Source organism: Pan troglodytes, chromosome X (assembly GCF_028858775.2).
Source record: "Pan troglodytes isolate AG18354 chromosome X, NHGRI_mPanTro3-v2.0_pri, whole genome shotgun sequence".
NCBI lineage: Eukaryota > Metazoa > Chordata > Mammalia > Primates > Hominidae > Pan > Pan troglodytes.
In genome coordinates, this window is record NC_072421.2 from 47,089,350 (window position 1) to 47,104,817 (window position 15,468).

Sequence of the window (15,468 nt, forward strand, 5' to 3'; positions counted from 1 at the left end):
CAAAAAAAAAAAATTATCATGTAATATACCAAAAGCCATTAAATTTAAATGGGTGACTTGTATGGTATATAAATTATATCTCAATAAGGCTGTTCTTTTAAAAATTCAGAATTCTAGAGAAACTGGCAACTAGTTTTCTGTGCTCCTTGAATGGCCATGGTTCTGAGAGGCATGGTCATGACGTCAGGCTGGCTTGTTGGGTTGGTTCCAGCAGGGCTGTGAAGACAAGGCTTGTGAGACCCTGACCCCTGTGCACCACCGAGGCCACCTGAGTCCACAACAGGTGCCTAAGGAAGGCACAGGAAAGAAAGAAATGCATAATTCTTGAGACAGCTACCAGGTGCTGGTGTCACCTTTTGGGACCAGAGATCCTTCTTGTAACAGTGCCATTCAACACACGGCCAGCATAGAAGCATCTCATGACGGATCTCACTGAGCAATATACGTCTCCAAGGCATCAAAAGGGCCCTTGTGAAGAAAGCAATTTAAATCTGCGCTATCCAATGTGGTAGCTGAACACTTACAAAGTGGCTAGTCCAAATTGAGATGTGTTGTAAGAGCAACACACACACTGTATTTCTTTTTTTCTTTCTTTCTTTCTTTTTTTTTTTTTTTTTGAGATGGCATTTCACTCTGTCACCCAAGCTGGAGTGCAATGGCACGGCCTCGGCTCACTGCAATCTCCACCTCCCAGGTTCAAGTGATTCTCCTGCCTCAGCCTCCCGATTAGCAGGGATTACAGGTGCACACCACCACACCTGGCTAATTTTTGTATTTTTAGTAGAGACAGGGTTTCACGATGTTGGCCAAGCTGGTCTCAAACTCCTGACCTCAGGTGATCTGCCCACCTTGGCCTTCCAAAGTGCTGGGATTACAGGTGTGAGCCACCACGCCCAGCACACATACCATATTTCAAAGGCTTGGAACAAAGATTGAATGTATAAAATCTCATTAATTATTTTTATCATGATTGGGGGAGGAGCCAAGATGGCCGAATAGGAACAGCTCCGGTCTACAGCTCCCAGCATGAGCGACGCAGAAGACGGGTGATTTCTGCATTTCCATCTGAGGTACCGGGTTCATCTCACTAGGGAGTGCCAGACATTGGGTGCAGGTCAGTGGGTACGCGCACCATGTGCGAGCCGAAGCAGGGCGAGGCATTGCCTCACTTGGGAAGTGCAAGGGGTCAGGGAGTTCCCTTTCCTAGTCAAAGAAAGGGGTGACAGACGGCACCTGGAAAATCGGGTCACTCCCACCCGAATACTGCGCTTTTCCGATGGGCTTAAAAAACAGCACACCAGGAGATTGTATCCCTCACATGGCTTGGAGGGTCGTACACCCATGGAGTCTCGCTGATTGCTAGCACAGCAGTCTGAGATCAAACTGCAAGGCGGCAGCGAGGCTGGGGGAGGGGCGCCCGCCATTGCCCAGGCTTGTTTAGGTAAACAAAGCAGCCGGGAAGCTCGAACTGGGTGGAGCCCACCACAGCTCAAGGAGGCCTGCCTGCCTCTGTAGGCTCCACCTCTGGGGGCAGGGCACAGACAAACAAAAAGACAGCAGTAACCTCCGCAGACTTAAATGTCCCTGTCTGACAGCTTTGAAGAGAGCAGTGGTTCTCCCAGCACGCAGCTGGAGATCTGAGAACGGGCAGACTGCCTCCTCAAGTGGGTCCCTGACCCCTGACCCCCGAGCAGCCTAACTAGGAGGCACCCCCCAGCAGGGGCAGACTGACACCTCACACGGCCGGGTACTCCAACAGACCTGCAGCTGAGGGTCCTGTCTGTTAGAAGGAAAACTAACAAAAAGAAAGGACATCCACACCAAAAACCCATCTGTACATCACCATCATCAAAGACCAAAAGCAGATAAAACCACAAAGATGGGGAAAAAACAGAGCAGAAAAACTGGAAACTCTAAAAAGCAGAGCACCTCACCTCCTCCAAAGGAACGCAGCTCCTCACCAGCAATGGAACAAAGCTGGACAGAGAATGACTTTGATGAGCTGAGAGAAGAAGGCTTCAGATGATCAAATTACTCTGAGCTACGGGAGGACATTCAAACCAAAGGCAAAGAAGCTGAAAACTTTGAAAAAAATTTAGAAGAATGTATAACTAGAATAACCGATACAGAGAAGTGCTTAAAGGAACTGATGGAGCTGAAAACCAAGGCTCGAGAACTACGTGAAGAATGCAGAAGCCTCAGGAGCCAATGCGATCAACTGGAAGAAAGGGTATCAGTGATGGAAGATGAAATGAATGAAATGAAGCGAGAAGGGAAGTTTAGAGAAAAAAGAATAAAAAGAAACGAGCAAAGCCTCCAAGAAATATGGGACTATGTGAAAAGACCAAATCTACATCTGATTGGTGTACCTGAAAGTGACAGGGAGAATGGAACCAAGTTGGAAAACACTCTGCAGGATATTATCCAGGAGAACTTCCCCAATCTAGCAAGGCAGGCCAACATTCAGATTCAGGAAATACAGAGAACGCCACAAAGATACTCCTCGAGAAGAGCAACTCCAAGACACATAATTGTCAGATTCACCAAAGTTGAAATGAAGGAAAAAATGTTAAGGGCAGCCAGAGAGAAAGGTCGGGTTACCCTCAAAGGGAAGCCCATCAGACTAACAGCGGATCTCTCGGCAGAAACTCTACAAGCCAGAAGAGAGTGGGGGCCAATATTCAACATTCTTAAAGAAAAGAATTTTCAACCCAGAATTTCATATCCAGCCAAACTAAGCTTCATAAGTGAAGGGGAAATAAAATACTTTACAGACAAGCAAATGCTGAGAGATTTTGTCACCATCAGGCCTGCCCTAAAAGAGCTCCTGAAGGAAACGCTAAACATGGAAAGGAACAACCGGTACCAGCCACTGCAAAATCATGCCAAAATGTAAAGACCATCGAGACTAGGAAGAAACTGCATCAACTAATGAGCAAAATAACCAGCTAACATCATAATGACAGGATCAAATTCACACATAAAAATATTAACTTTAAATGTAAATGGACTAAATGCTCCAATTAGAAGACACAGACTGGCAAATTGGATAAAGAGTCAAGACCCATCAGTGTGCTGTATTCAGGAAACCCAACTCACGTGCAGAGACACACATAGGCTCAAAATAAAAGGATGGAGGAAGATCTACCAAGCAAATGGAAAACAAAAAAAGGCAGGGGTTGCAATCCTAGTCTCTGATAAAACAGACTTTAAACCAACAAAGATCAAAAGAGACAAAGAAGGCCATTACATAATGGTAAAGGGATCAATTCAACAAGAAGAGCTAACTATCCTAAATATATATGCACCCAATACAGAAGCACCCAGATTCATAAAGCAAGTCCTGAGTGACCTACAAAGAGACTTAGACTCCCACACATTAATAATGGGAGACTTAACACCCCACTGTCAACATTAGACAGATCAATGAGACAGAAAGTCAACAAGGATACCCAGGAATTGAACTCAGCTCTGCACCAAGCGGACCTAATAGACATCTACAGAACTCTCCACCCCAAATCAACAGAATATACATTTTTTTCAGCACCACACCACACCTATTCCAAAATTGACCACGTACTTGGAAGTAAAGCACTCCTCAGCAAATGTAAAAGAACAGAAATTATAACAAACTATCTCTCAGACCACAGTGCAATCAAACTAGAACTCAGTATTAACAATCTCACTCAAAACCGCTCAACTACATGGAAACTGAACAACCTGCTCCTGAATGACTACTGGGTACATAACGAAATGAAGGCAGAAATAAAGATGTTCTTTGAAACCAATGAGAACAAAGACACAACATACCAGAATCTCTGGGACGCATTCAAAGCAGTGTGTAGAGGGAAATTTATAGCATTAAATGCCCACAAGAGAAAGCAGGAAAGATCCAAAATTGACACCCTAACATCACAATTAAAAGAACTAGAAAAGCAAGAGCAAACACATTCAAAAGCTAGCAGAAGGCAAGAAATAACTAAAATCAGAGCAGAACTGAAGGAAATAGAGACACAAAAAACCCTTCAAAAAATTAATGAATCCAGGAGCTAGTTTTTTGAAAGGATCAACAAAATTGATAAACCACTAGCAAGACTAATAAAGAAAAAGAGAGAAGAATCAAATAGACACAATAAAAAATGATAAAGGGGATATCACCACCGATCCCACAGAAATACAAACTACCATCAGAGAATACTACAAACACCTCTACGCAAATAAACTAGAAAATCTAGAAGAAATGGATAAATTCCTCGACACATACACTCTCCCAAGACTAAACCAGGAAGAAGTTGAATCTCTGAATAGACCAATAACAGGATCTGAAATTGTGGCAATAATCAATAGCTTACCAACCAAAAAGAGTCCAGGACCAGATGGATTCACAGCCAAATTCTACCAGAGGTACAAGGAGGAACTGGTACCATTCCTTCTGAAAGTATTCCAATCAATAGAAAAAGAGGGAATCCTCCCTAACTCATTTTATGAGGCCAGCTTCATCCTGATACCAAAGCCTGGCAGAGACACAACCAAAAAAGAGAATTTCAGACCAATATCCTTGATGAACATTGATGCAAAAATCCTCAATAAAATACTGGCAAACCAAATCCAGCAGCACATCAAAAAGCTTATTCACCATGATCAAGTGGGCTTCATCCCTGGGATGCAAGGCTGGTTCAATATACGCAAATCAATAAATGTAATCTAGCATATAAACAGAACCAAAGACAAAAACCACATGATTATCTCAATAGATGCAGAAAAGGCCTTTGACAAAATTCAACAACCTTCATGCTAAAAACTCTCAATAAATTAGGTATTGATGGGACGTATCTCAAAATAATAAGAGTTATCTATGACAAACCCACAGGCAATATCATACTGAATGGGCAATAACTGGAAGCATTCCCTTTGAAAACTGGCACAAGACAGGGATGCCCTCTCTCACCACTTCTATTCAACATAGTGTTGGAAGTTCTGGCCAGGGCAATTAGGCAGGAGAAGGAAATAAAGGGTATTCAATTAGGAAAAGAGGAAGTCAAATTGTCCCTGTTTGCAGATGACATGATTGTATATCTAGAAAACCCCATTGTCTCAGCCCAAAATCTCCTTAAGCTGATAAGCAACTTCAGCAAAGTCTCAGGATACAAAATCAATGTACAAAAATCACAAGTATTCTTATACACCAACAACAGACAGAGAGCCAAATCATGAGTGAACTCCCATTCACAACTGCTTCAAAGAGAATAAAATACCTAGGAATCCAACTTACAAGGGACGTGAAGGACCTCTTCAAGGAGAACTACAAACCACTGCTCAAGGAAATAAAAGAGGATACAAACAAATGGAAAAACATTCCATGCTCATGTGTAGGAAGAATCAATATTGTGAAAATGGCCATACTGCCCAAGGTAATTTACAGATTCAATGCCATCCCCATCAAGCTACCAATGACTTTCTTCACAGAATTGGAAAAAACTACTTTAAAGTTCATACGGAACCAAAAAAGAGCCTGCATCGCCAAGTCAATCCTAAGCCAAACAAAGCTGGAGGCATCACGCTACCTGACTTCAAACTATACTACAAGGCTACAGTAACCAAAACAGCATGATACTGGTACCAAAACAGAGATATAGATCAATGGAACAGAACAGAGCCCTCAGAAATAATGCCACATATCTACAACTATCTGATCTTTGACAAACCTGAGAAAAACAAGCAATGGGGAAAGGATTCCCTATTTAATAAATGGTGCTGGGAAAACTGCCTAGCCATATGTAGAAAGCTGAAACTGGATCCCTTCCTTACACCTTATACAAAAATGAATTCAAGATGGATTAAAGACTTAAACATTAGACCTAAAACCATAAAAACCCTAGAAGAAAACCTAGGCATTACCATTCAGGACATAGGCATGGGCAAGGACTTCATGTCTAAAACACCAAAAGCAATGGCAACGAAAGCCAAAATTGACAAATGGGATCTAATTAAACTAAAGAGCTTCTGCACAGCAAAAGAAACTACCATCAGAGTGAACAGGCAACCTACAAAATGGGAGAACATTTTCGCAACCTACTCATCTGACAAAGGGCTAATATCCAGAATCTACAATGAACTCAAACAAATTTACAAGAAAAAAACAAACAACCCCATCAAAAAGTGGGTGAAGGACATGAACAGACACTTCTCAAAAGAAGACATTTATGCAGCCAAAAAACACATGAAAAAATGCTCACTGTCACTGGCCATCAGAGAAATGCAAATCAAAACCACAATGAGATAGCATCTCACACCAGTTAGAATGGCAATCATTAAAAAGTCAGGAAACAACAGGTGCTGGAGAGGATGTGGAGAAATAGGAACACTTTTACACTGTTGGTGGGACTGTAAACTAGTTCAACCATTGTGGAAGTCAGTGTGGCGATTCCTCAGGGATCTAGAACTAGAAATACCATTTGACCCAGCCATCCCATTATTGGGTATATACCCAAAGGACTATAAATCATGCTGCTATAAAGACACATGCACACGTATGTTTATTGCGGCATTATTCACAATAGCAAAGACTTGGAACCAACCCAAATGTCCAACAATGATAGACTGGATTAAGAAAATGTGGCACATATACACCATGGAATACTATGCAGCTATAAAAAATGATGAGTTCATGTCCTTTGTAGGGACATGGATGAAATTGGAAATCATCATTCTCAGTAAACTATCGCAAGAACAAAAAACCAAACGCCACATATTCTCACTCATAGGTGGGAATTGAACAATGAGAACACATGGACACAGGAAGGGGAACACATCACACTCTGGGGACTGTTGTGGGGTGGGGGAAGGGGGGAGGGATAGCACTGGGAGATATACCTAATGCTAGATGACGAGTTAGTGGGTGCAGCGCACCAGCATGGCACATGTATACATATGTAACTAACCTGCACATTGTGCACATGTACCCTAAAACTTAAAGTATAATAATAATAAAAAAAAGAAAAAAAATTATTTTTATCATAATTTTGTTATTTTTTTCCATATTGATTACATGTTGGAATGATGTGGTTTAAATTACATAGTAATGCCCACCAAAGAGGATATGATGCAGGACTCACCACATCTGTGGAAGGGATGCCTGCTCTTTCCACACTGTTTTTTTAGTTTGTTTAAACTAAATACTGGGCCATCCTTTGCTTACGGAAGGCCACTAACTAGCTATCGCCACATAACACCATGTGGCCGGGAACAGCAGTTGGCAGCAGCTAGCTGGGGCTAAAGTACTTCCCAGCCAGTAGTCCCTAATTCTCAGTCTCCTCCTGCCTCCTCAGCTCTTTTCACCCCTCTAAAACTGATGCTCCAACTGGATCACAAGAAAGGGACAGAAACAGCAAAGGTGAAGACAGAGCGAAGTCTAGGGTTGCATTCCTAAACATTTTCTCAGACTCTCAGCTAGGGACCCAACCGTCATGCTTCACCAAAGTGACATATTTCAGGAGCCATCATGCCCCAGTGGAACACTCAATGTAAAATTCCAATTTGAAAGAACAGCTGAGAACTTTCTTTTTGAAAGTGTAATGCCACACACGCATACCCAGGCCCGAGCTGAAACTACAAAAAGGATATTAGAGCAGTCACAACACCAGTCACAGCTCCCATGGTAAAAGAGCCACTAAATATACCTAGAAAAATGCCAACTGACTTAAAAAAGGCAGCAGCATCAAAGGCGTGAGTGTTCAGTCCCGCTGGCTGGTAGGCAACAATAGACCTAAAGTTTAAAAACAAGAGACAGTTTTAAAAGACTGCACAGGTTTTACACTATGGTACCTGAAAATATCGACAAACATAGGTCTATCTACATTTTGTCAAGCATTGGCCAGGGTAAATTCATTTAATTTAATCTGCAGCCAGCATTGCCCAGGGTAAATTCATTTAATTTAATCTGCAGCCACCATGTTACGCTGGTGTCAGCATTCTGATTGCTGCTGGGCACACAAAGCAACGTAATTTTATCCACAAAGCTGATAAATCTCATTTAGAAAAACACCCAATTCAATATGTAATACATTTAAGATAAGCCTCTGAATTTAGCCCAAAGCATAGAGGAAACTGGGGTGTCTCTTCTCCAGCAGAAACACTGCTACTTACGAGGACAGTACAATGGCAACAGCATCATTTAGGACGCTCTCTCCAAAAAGAAGTGCGTAAAGATCCACGTCTGCATGCAATTCATTAAATATCGCCAGCACAGTCACTGAAAAGTGAGCCGAAAGCACAGAAATTAGTTTTGGTTTCTGACCTTAAATCACTGATTACAGATTTATAGAGGCAATTCCTATCTTGGGTGGGACTGGGTGATTCAAGAGATAGCAAGGGAGTCAAAGATAGACTTGTCTATCTGTGGCAGAAATGAAAACGGCAATCTTCCTTATCTGAAGGAGCTTTGATATGATGCTTGAGTCTAATGATATTGCACCAAAACACTATGCTTTCCACTGTGATCCCATCACACTTTGAAAGTATCTGTTACAGAACTTCAAAAAATAATGACAATCAATGTGATTTGGCTTCACCAGTGGGTTGAAATCTCTTTGATTTCTCTGGCTCAATAGAGCCAAGGTTAAAATAACAAAGTTATTATAAAAATGATTAATGAGATTTTGGTCGGGCATGGTGGCTCATGCTTGTAATTCCAGCACTTTGGGAGGCTGAGGCAGGTGGATCACCTGAGGTGAGGAGTTTGAGACCAGCCTGACCAACATGGTGAAACCCCGTCTCTACTAAAAATGCAAAATTAGCCAGGCATGGTGGCACATGCCTGTAATCCCAGCTACTTGAGAGGCTGAGGCAGGAGAATCACTTGAACCCAGGAGGCGGAGGTTGCAGTGAGCCAAGATCACGCCATTGCACTCCAGCCTGGGCAACAAGAGTGAAACTCTGTCTCAAAAACAGAAAGGAAAAAAAAAGGGCCAGGCGTGGTGGCTTACGCCTGTAATCCCAGCACTTTGGGAGGCCGAGGCGGGTGGATCACCTGAGGTCAGGAGTTCGACACAAGCCTGACCAACACGGTGAAGCCCCGTCTCTACTAAAAATACAAAATTAGTTGGTCACGGTAGCATATGCCTGTAATCCCAGCTACTTGGGAGGCTGAGGCAGGAGAATCACTTGAACCCAGGAGGCAGAGGTTGCAGTGAGCCAAGATCGTGCCATTGCACTCCAGCCTGGGCAACAAGAGTGAAACTCCATCTCAAAAAAAAAAAAAGAAAAAAAAGGAAAGAAAGAAAAAAAAAGGGCCAGGTGCGGTGGCTCACGCCTGTAATCCCAGCACTTTGGGAGGCCAAGGCGAGTAGATCTCTGAGGTTGGGAGTTCGAGACCAGCCAGACCAACATGGAGAAACTCCATCTCTACTAAAAATACAAAATTAGCCGGGTGTGGTGGCAGGCGCCTGTAATCCCAGCTACTCCAGAGGCTGAGGTGGGAGAATTGCTTGAGCCTGGGAGGCAAAGGTTGCGGTGAGCCAAGATTGCGCCATTGCACTCCAGGCTGGGCAACAAGAGTGAAACTCTGTCTCAAAAAAAAGATTAATTAGATTTTATAAATTCCATCTTTGTGCCAAGCCTTTGAAATATGGTGTGTGTGTTGCTTAAAATAATAATGACGGGGGTGGGGGCAGGGGCAATATCGCCCCTGACTGAGAACCACCGATCTAGATACATGCACGAGAGCTGTGTTCTCTCTCAACACTCATACCCAACTACCCTCTCTCGATGGTTTCTACCATACAACTGCAAAAACTAAAAACCCACTTTCCCAGCTTCCCTTGCAGAAAGCATTACCTCTTCCTGTCAGGAAGAGGGCAGAGAGGCCAGACACCAACGCAGTCATCTTGCCTCCATGGGGCAACTGATGTGTGACTGAAACCCCAGAACAGTGCAGCAGAAAGACTGAGTGTAGTATTTTTTATGATTGTAGTGGAAGCCGGGACATCAGCCCAGTACTGGTACCCAAGATAAATATCTATTTGTTTAAGCAGGGATTAGCCAGGTTTTTCTGTTCTTTGCAGCCAAAAGCATTACTAATTGATACAATTAGAAAACCAAGCCAAACAAATGTTCAGTTTAGTGAGTTATTATAAGCCAACCAGTCTTGTAACCACACCCCTGTTCAAGAAATAGAACTTTGTCAGTCCCCTATATGTCCCATCCCAGTCTGAAGCCTCTTCCTTCACTAAAGGGAACCGCTAAACTAAATTTTATAGTCATCATTTTCTTGCCTTTCCCTATAATTTAATCACACAAATGCACATTCCCTGACACTATCATTTGGTTTTGCCCATTTTTTAAAAATTTTATTTTTATTTTTATTTCTATATATTTTTTGAGACAGGGTCTTGCTCTGTTGCCCAGGCTGGGGTACAGTGGTGTGATTATAGTTCACTATAGCCTGGAACTCCTGGGCTTAAGCAATTCCCCCCATCTCAGCCTCCCAAGTAGATGGGACCACAGAAGCATACCACACCTGGCCTAAAAGCATAATTAATAATAATAACAATAAACGCGTACATAGCACTGATCTGTTTCAACTTCTCATTCTCCCTGCTCATTATCTCACAAAACAGGTCAGGAACCCTTCTGTGCCCCTCCTGAGCAAATCTGTGCCTGACCACGGGGGGTGGGATGTGGGTGCTGACAACTGGAAGATGATGGGATGGGGATGACAGACTGGCTAAGTGGTCTTTAATGGGAGAGATGAAACAAACTGCCCTCCTCCCTACAGCAGGACCCTTGAAATCAGGGTGAGCAGAGTCACAGCTATTTCCAACTGAACACAGACTGAGAAATCACAACTAACTAAAGATCACTGGGTACAGGCAGTGGGAAAAACAAAAGAATGGCAGATATATGAAGAAGGAAAAACTCAAGGACCTAAATGTGTTCATTCAACTAACTTTTCTTGGACATATCATCCATGTAGTCAAGGGCACTTAGCACTTGTGAGCACTCAGTACAAAGTGGCAAGCACTGACATGTACAAAACAGACCTAACTCAAAGAGCTGAGGGAGCAGATAATGGAGTCTAGAAAGAGTGACTAGGCAGGTGGCACATTTGAACCAAGTCCCAAAGGATGCACTCCAGCCTGGGCGACAGAGTAAGACTCCATCTCAAAAAAAAAAAAAAGAAAAGAAAAAGAAATTGTTAAGATAGTAAATTTTATGTCAGGCATTTTTACCACAATAAAAAATTAATAATAAAAAAGGAAATTGCATGCCCTTCCTGTGAACCATCATGATGTCATTTCCCCAATTTTAATTCATCACCTTTGTACTCCTTGAGTCAATCAGCCTGACTCACGGGTTTCTATTTTTCTTTTCTTTTTAGACAGGGTCTCTGTCGCCTAGGCTGGAGTGCAGTGGCATATGTTCTCTGGTGGCTGCCTAGGAAGGCACCATGGGGTGGAAATGTGTTTTTTTCTTTAATTGTGGATTCGTCTAAAACAAAAGCCCACAAAGATGGCACATGGCAGCCATGACACATGACCACAGACTGGAGAAGGCTCCCTGTCACAGTGCAGCCTACACTATCCCACATATATTATGTCACCTTTGACCAGAAGACCAAAGACTCATGTCTCAAGCCAAGTACAGTAATCAGGGACAAGGATTCTTATTCCTTCATATCAGTCAATACCACTCTGTATCCTAACACTATAAAGTTTTGTGTTTCATTTTTTAAAGACAGGGTCTTGCTCTGTCATCCAGGCTGGAGTGCAGTGGTGCTATCACAGCTCACTGCAGCCTCAAACTCCTGGGCTCAAGCAATCGTCTTGCCTCAGCCCCCCGAGTAGCTGGAACTATAGGCAATCACCACTATGGCCAGCTAATTTTTACAATTTTTTTGTGGGGATGAAGTTCTACTATGTTGCCCAGGCTGCCAATATCAGAATTTTTGTTTGATGCACCAGGTACTAGAAGTCAATCTGGTCTTGTGATGCTTAACTCTGCACTAAGATTTTATCTCTTTTATGACCCAAGTTTTCAAACAACAGATTTTTTAGGAGGCTGGTAAAACACTTCTAATTTACAAAAACATTCTACATTTCAGGAATATTTCTATTTAAAAAGCAGTTAAAGTTAATGTCCTGATGCTTAATAAGTTTAAACTTTCAATTTTCTACAACTTCCATTTCTATAAAGCCCTTACTGTGCCAGTCTTCATAGGCCAAATGAAAATGGAGTAGCATGGTAATGCCTTCCATTATTCTCTACCATAGCATAGACACATTAAAGGGAAGTAAACAATTACAAAGATAATCTAGAAAAGTAAGCCTCTCTATCCAATTAAATGAAGTAACACTGATAGCTCAGGAAACAATATCAATAATCTTTATGTTAAACTAACTTCCCTTTACTTGTTAGTGGTACTAGTAAGATGTCAGTAATAAAATTATAGATGAGTATACTTAGAAACACATTTTCGGACAGACTAAATACCTTTCTCAGACTTATGAAGATCTATTTCTCCACAGACACACATCTGGAGACAGTCACAGACAGCGCAGGATTAAAATAATAAAGCTGATTTTCAGAGTTCTCTTTGGAAACATGCTTGGCTTAAGAGATGATCTGTTATTTATTTATTTTTTAAACATAAGGAAAACTGAGAAATCTCTGCCTGAGTCAGATGTGGACACAGACCAGCATAATTTAGACAGGGTACACTCAGTGCCTTACACGTGTTGTTTCATTTCATCTTCACAATAGCCTTAGGAGATAGGTGCCATCATTTCTACTTTATATATGAGGAAACTGATGTGAGGGGACAATGTGTGCCCAGGCCACCCGATCAGTGATTGGTAGGGCTAGAACTAAACCCAAGGCCTGTGACTCCAAATCCCACCTTTTCACAAACCAGAGTGCCTCGACAGCCAAGTCTTCAATACTAATTTACTCAGGGTGTTTGTAATAAAATATGAGGGTAAGAGAGGTCAATGTTTTTTTTTTGAACATTGAGATTCTTCAGAACCACACAACTGTCTAGAGCTATGCTGTTTGATGTGGTAACCATTAGCCACATGTGGCTATATACATTTAAATTACTTAACATTAAATAAAAGTTAAAATCAGTCCCCCTATTGCATTACCCTACATTTCAAGTGCTCAAAAGCCACATGTGGCTACTGGTTACCACAATGGACTCGCAGATTATAGAACATCTCTATCTTCACAGAAAGATAGCACTGATGGAGAGGACCCCCAAGGGGCATGGTCAAGTGGGGTATCTTAGTATCTTTAAGGTTATTACTGTTCAGAATATTAGAGGGCATTGGAGACATTGAGCAGACCTTTCTATCTCTCCCGTGAGGACAGGAGCAGCTCATTCTCCAGAACTTCTTTCCCTAAGGTGTACTCTCAATAGATGACACTAAGGAAGAGAATAGCTGTAACTACTTTATGCAAACTGATCAAATTATAGGTTTCAACTTGGAAAGGAGAACTTTTTTGTTTGTTTTTGAGCTGCAAGGGAGGGTGTAATAATTCACTTCTAAGAATTGGTTCAACCAACACTTGAAAAATACAAGGCAAGGGATTGATGAATAGAAAACCATGTCACAGTGCACAGTCCTGCAGGAATGCCGCACAAAAGGAGTTTACAAATTAAATTACATTCACTACAGATAATCATGTGTGTTTCTACTAAGAAAAGGTATTATTTAACCCAAATGCTATGTTACATAAAAGAAGGCAAAAGGGCAACACTGGGAAAGAAGAAAATCTAAGTGTAAAACTTATGACCAAATTAGTCATTCTAAGACGAAAGGCAAAACATGTTATACAGCCGGGCACGGTGGCTCACGCCTGTAATTCCAGCACTTTGGGAGGCCAAGGTGGGCGGATCACCTGAGGTTGGGAGTTTGAGACCAGACTGACCAACATGGAGAAACCCTGTCTCTACTAAAAATACAAAAAAATTAGCCGGGCATGGTGGTGCATGCCTATAATCCCAGGTACTCCGGAGGCTGAGGCAGAGGAGGCGGAGGCAGAGGTTACGGTGAGCCAAGATTGCGCCATTGCACTCCAGCCTGGGCAACAAGAGTGAAACTCCATCTCAAAAACAAAACAAAACAAAAAAAACATGCTATACAGATACAATGGAATATTATTCAGCCTTAAAGGTTAGGAAATTATGAGAAATGCTATAAAATGGATGAACTTTGAGGACATTATGCTAAGTGAAATAAGCCAGTCACAAAAGGACAAATACTGTATGATTTCACTTGTATGAAGTATCTACAGTAGTCAAGTTCATAGAGACAGAAAGTCAAAGGTAGCTGCCAGGGGCTGCAGGGAAGGGGGACTGGGAAGTTGTTATTTAATGGGTATAGCATTTCAGTTTTGCAAGATGAAAAGGTTCTGGGGATTGGTTTCACAATGATGTGGGTATACTTAACTCTACTGAACTATACACTTAGAAATTGTTAAGATAGGCTGGGCACGGTGGCTCACACCTGTAATCCCAGCACTTTGGGAGGCCAAGGCGGGTGGATCACGAAGTCAGGAGATCGAGACCATCCTGGCTAACACGGTGAAACCCTGTCTCTACTAAAAATACAAAAAAATTAGCCAGGCGTGGTGGCAGGCGCCTGTAGTCCCAGCTACTCAGGACGCTGAGGCAGGAGAATGGCGTGAACATGGGAGGTAGAGTCTGCAGTGAGCCGAGATCGTGTCACTGCACTCCAGCCTGGACAACAGAGCAAGACTCTGTCTCAAAAAAAAAAAAAGGAATTGTTAAGAGTAAATTTTATGTCAGGCATTTTTAAAACAATAAAAAAATTAATAATAAAAAAGGAAATTGCATGCCCTTCTTAGAAAAGCCATCTAACTGTAGTCCCGCTGCTTGGGAGGCTGAGGCAGGAGGATTGCTTGAGCCCAGGAGGTCAAGGCTGCAGTGAGCTGTGACTGCACCACTGCACTCTAGCTTGGGCAACAGAGTGAGATCCTGTCTCAAAAAAGGAAAAAGGAAAAGAAAAGCCATCTAAGTCTGTTAGACCCACGTATTGGTCACTTCTTCCACCACCATGCCATGCAAATAAATACTACATTCTCCCTACTGCAACAAAAGTTAATGATTGCTCTGAACTTTTAAAGATTTAAATAATGGAATATCATAATAATAAAGACAAATACACAAAGCCAAATACCTGGGTCAGTGGCAGAGATGATTGCTCCAAAAAAGAGACAATCTGTGTAGTAAAATTTATCTGAGAGCTGTCCCATAATCTTCATGAGCTTCACCACACCATACATGAGATTTCTGTAAGAAGGTAAGGTAAACTATGTCAGGAGAAAAAAATAAGTAACTTAGCAAACACGCAAGCAGAATAGCACTAGAATGCTGCTCTTAGAGATTTATGAAAACAACAGGCAGCTGCCATGGTTTCACACTTACCAGAGACATTGCCAGCAGGACTT

At 42.1% G+C, this 15,468-nt stretch overlaps 1 protein-coding gene across 16 annotated transcripts in view; it reads right to left on the minus strand.

The window, feature by feature from the left end:
* The window catches only part of SLC9A7 (solute carrier family 9 member A7), a 159,734-nt gene that overhangs the window by 54,990 nt on the left and 89,276 nt on the right, over nt 1–15,468 (minus strand). For all 16 annotated transcript variants that reach the window (XR_010154798.1, XR_010154797.1, XR_010154796.1 and 13 more), the window contains 3 exons: nt 15,198–15,310; nt 8,146–8,251; nt 7,624–7,765 (listed from right to left, as the gene is read on the minus strand). Coding sequence is in view for 13 of the 16 variants with exons in the window: in XM_016942709.3 (XP_016798198.1) it covers nt 7,624–7,765; nt 8,146–8,251; nt 15,198–15,310 (361 nt within the window). In the remaining 3 variants the exon portion in view is untranslated. The remainder of the gene's footprint in view (nt 1–7,623; nt 7,766–8,145; nt 8,252–15,197; nt 15,311–15,468) is intronic.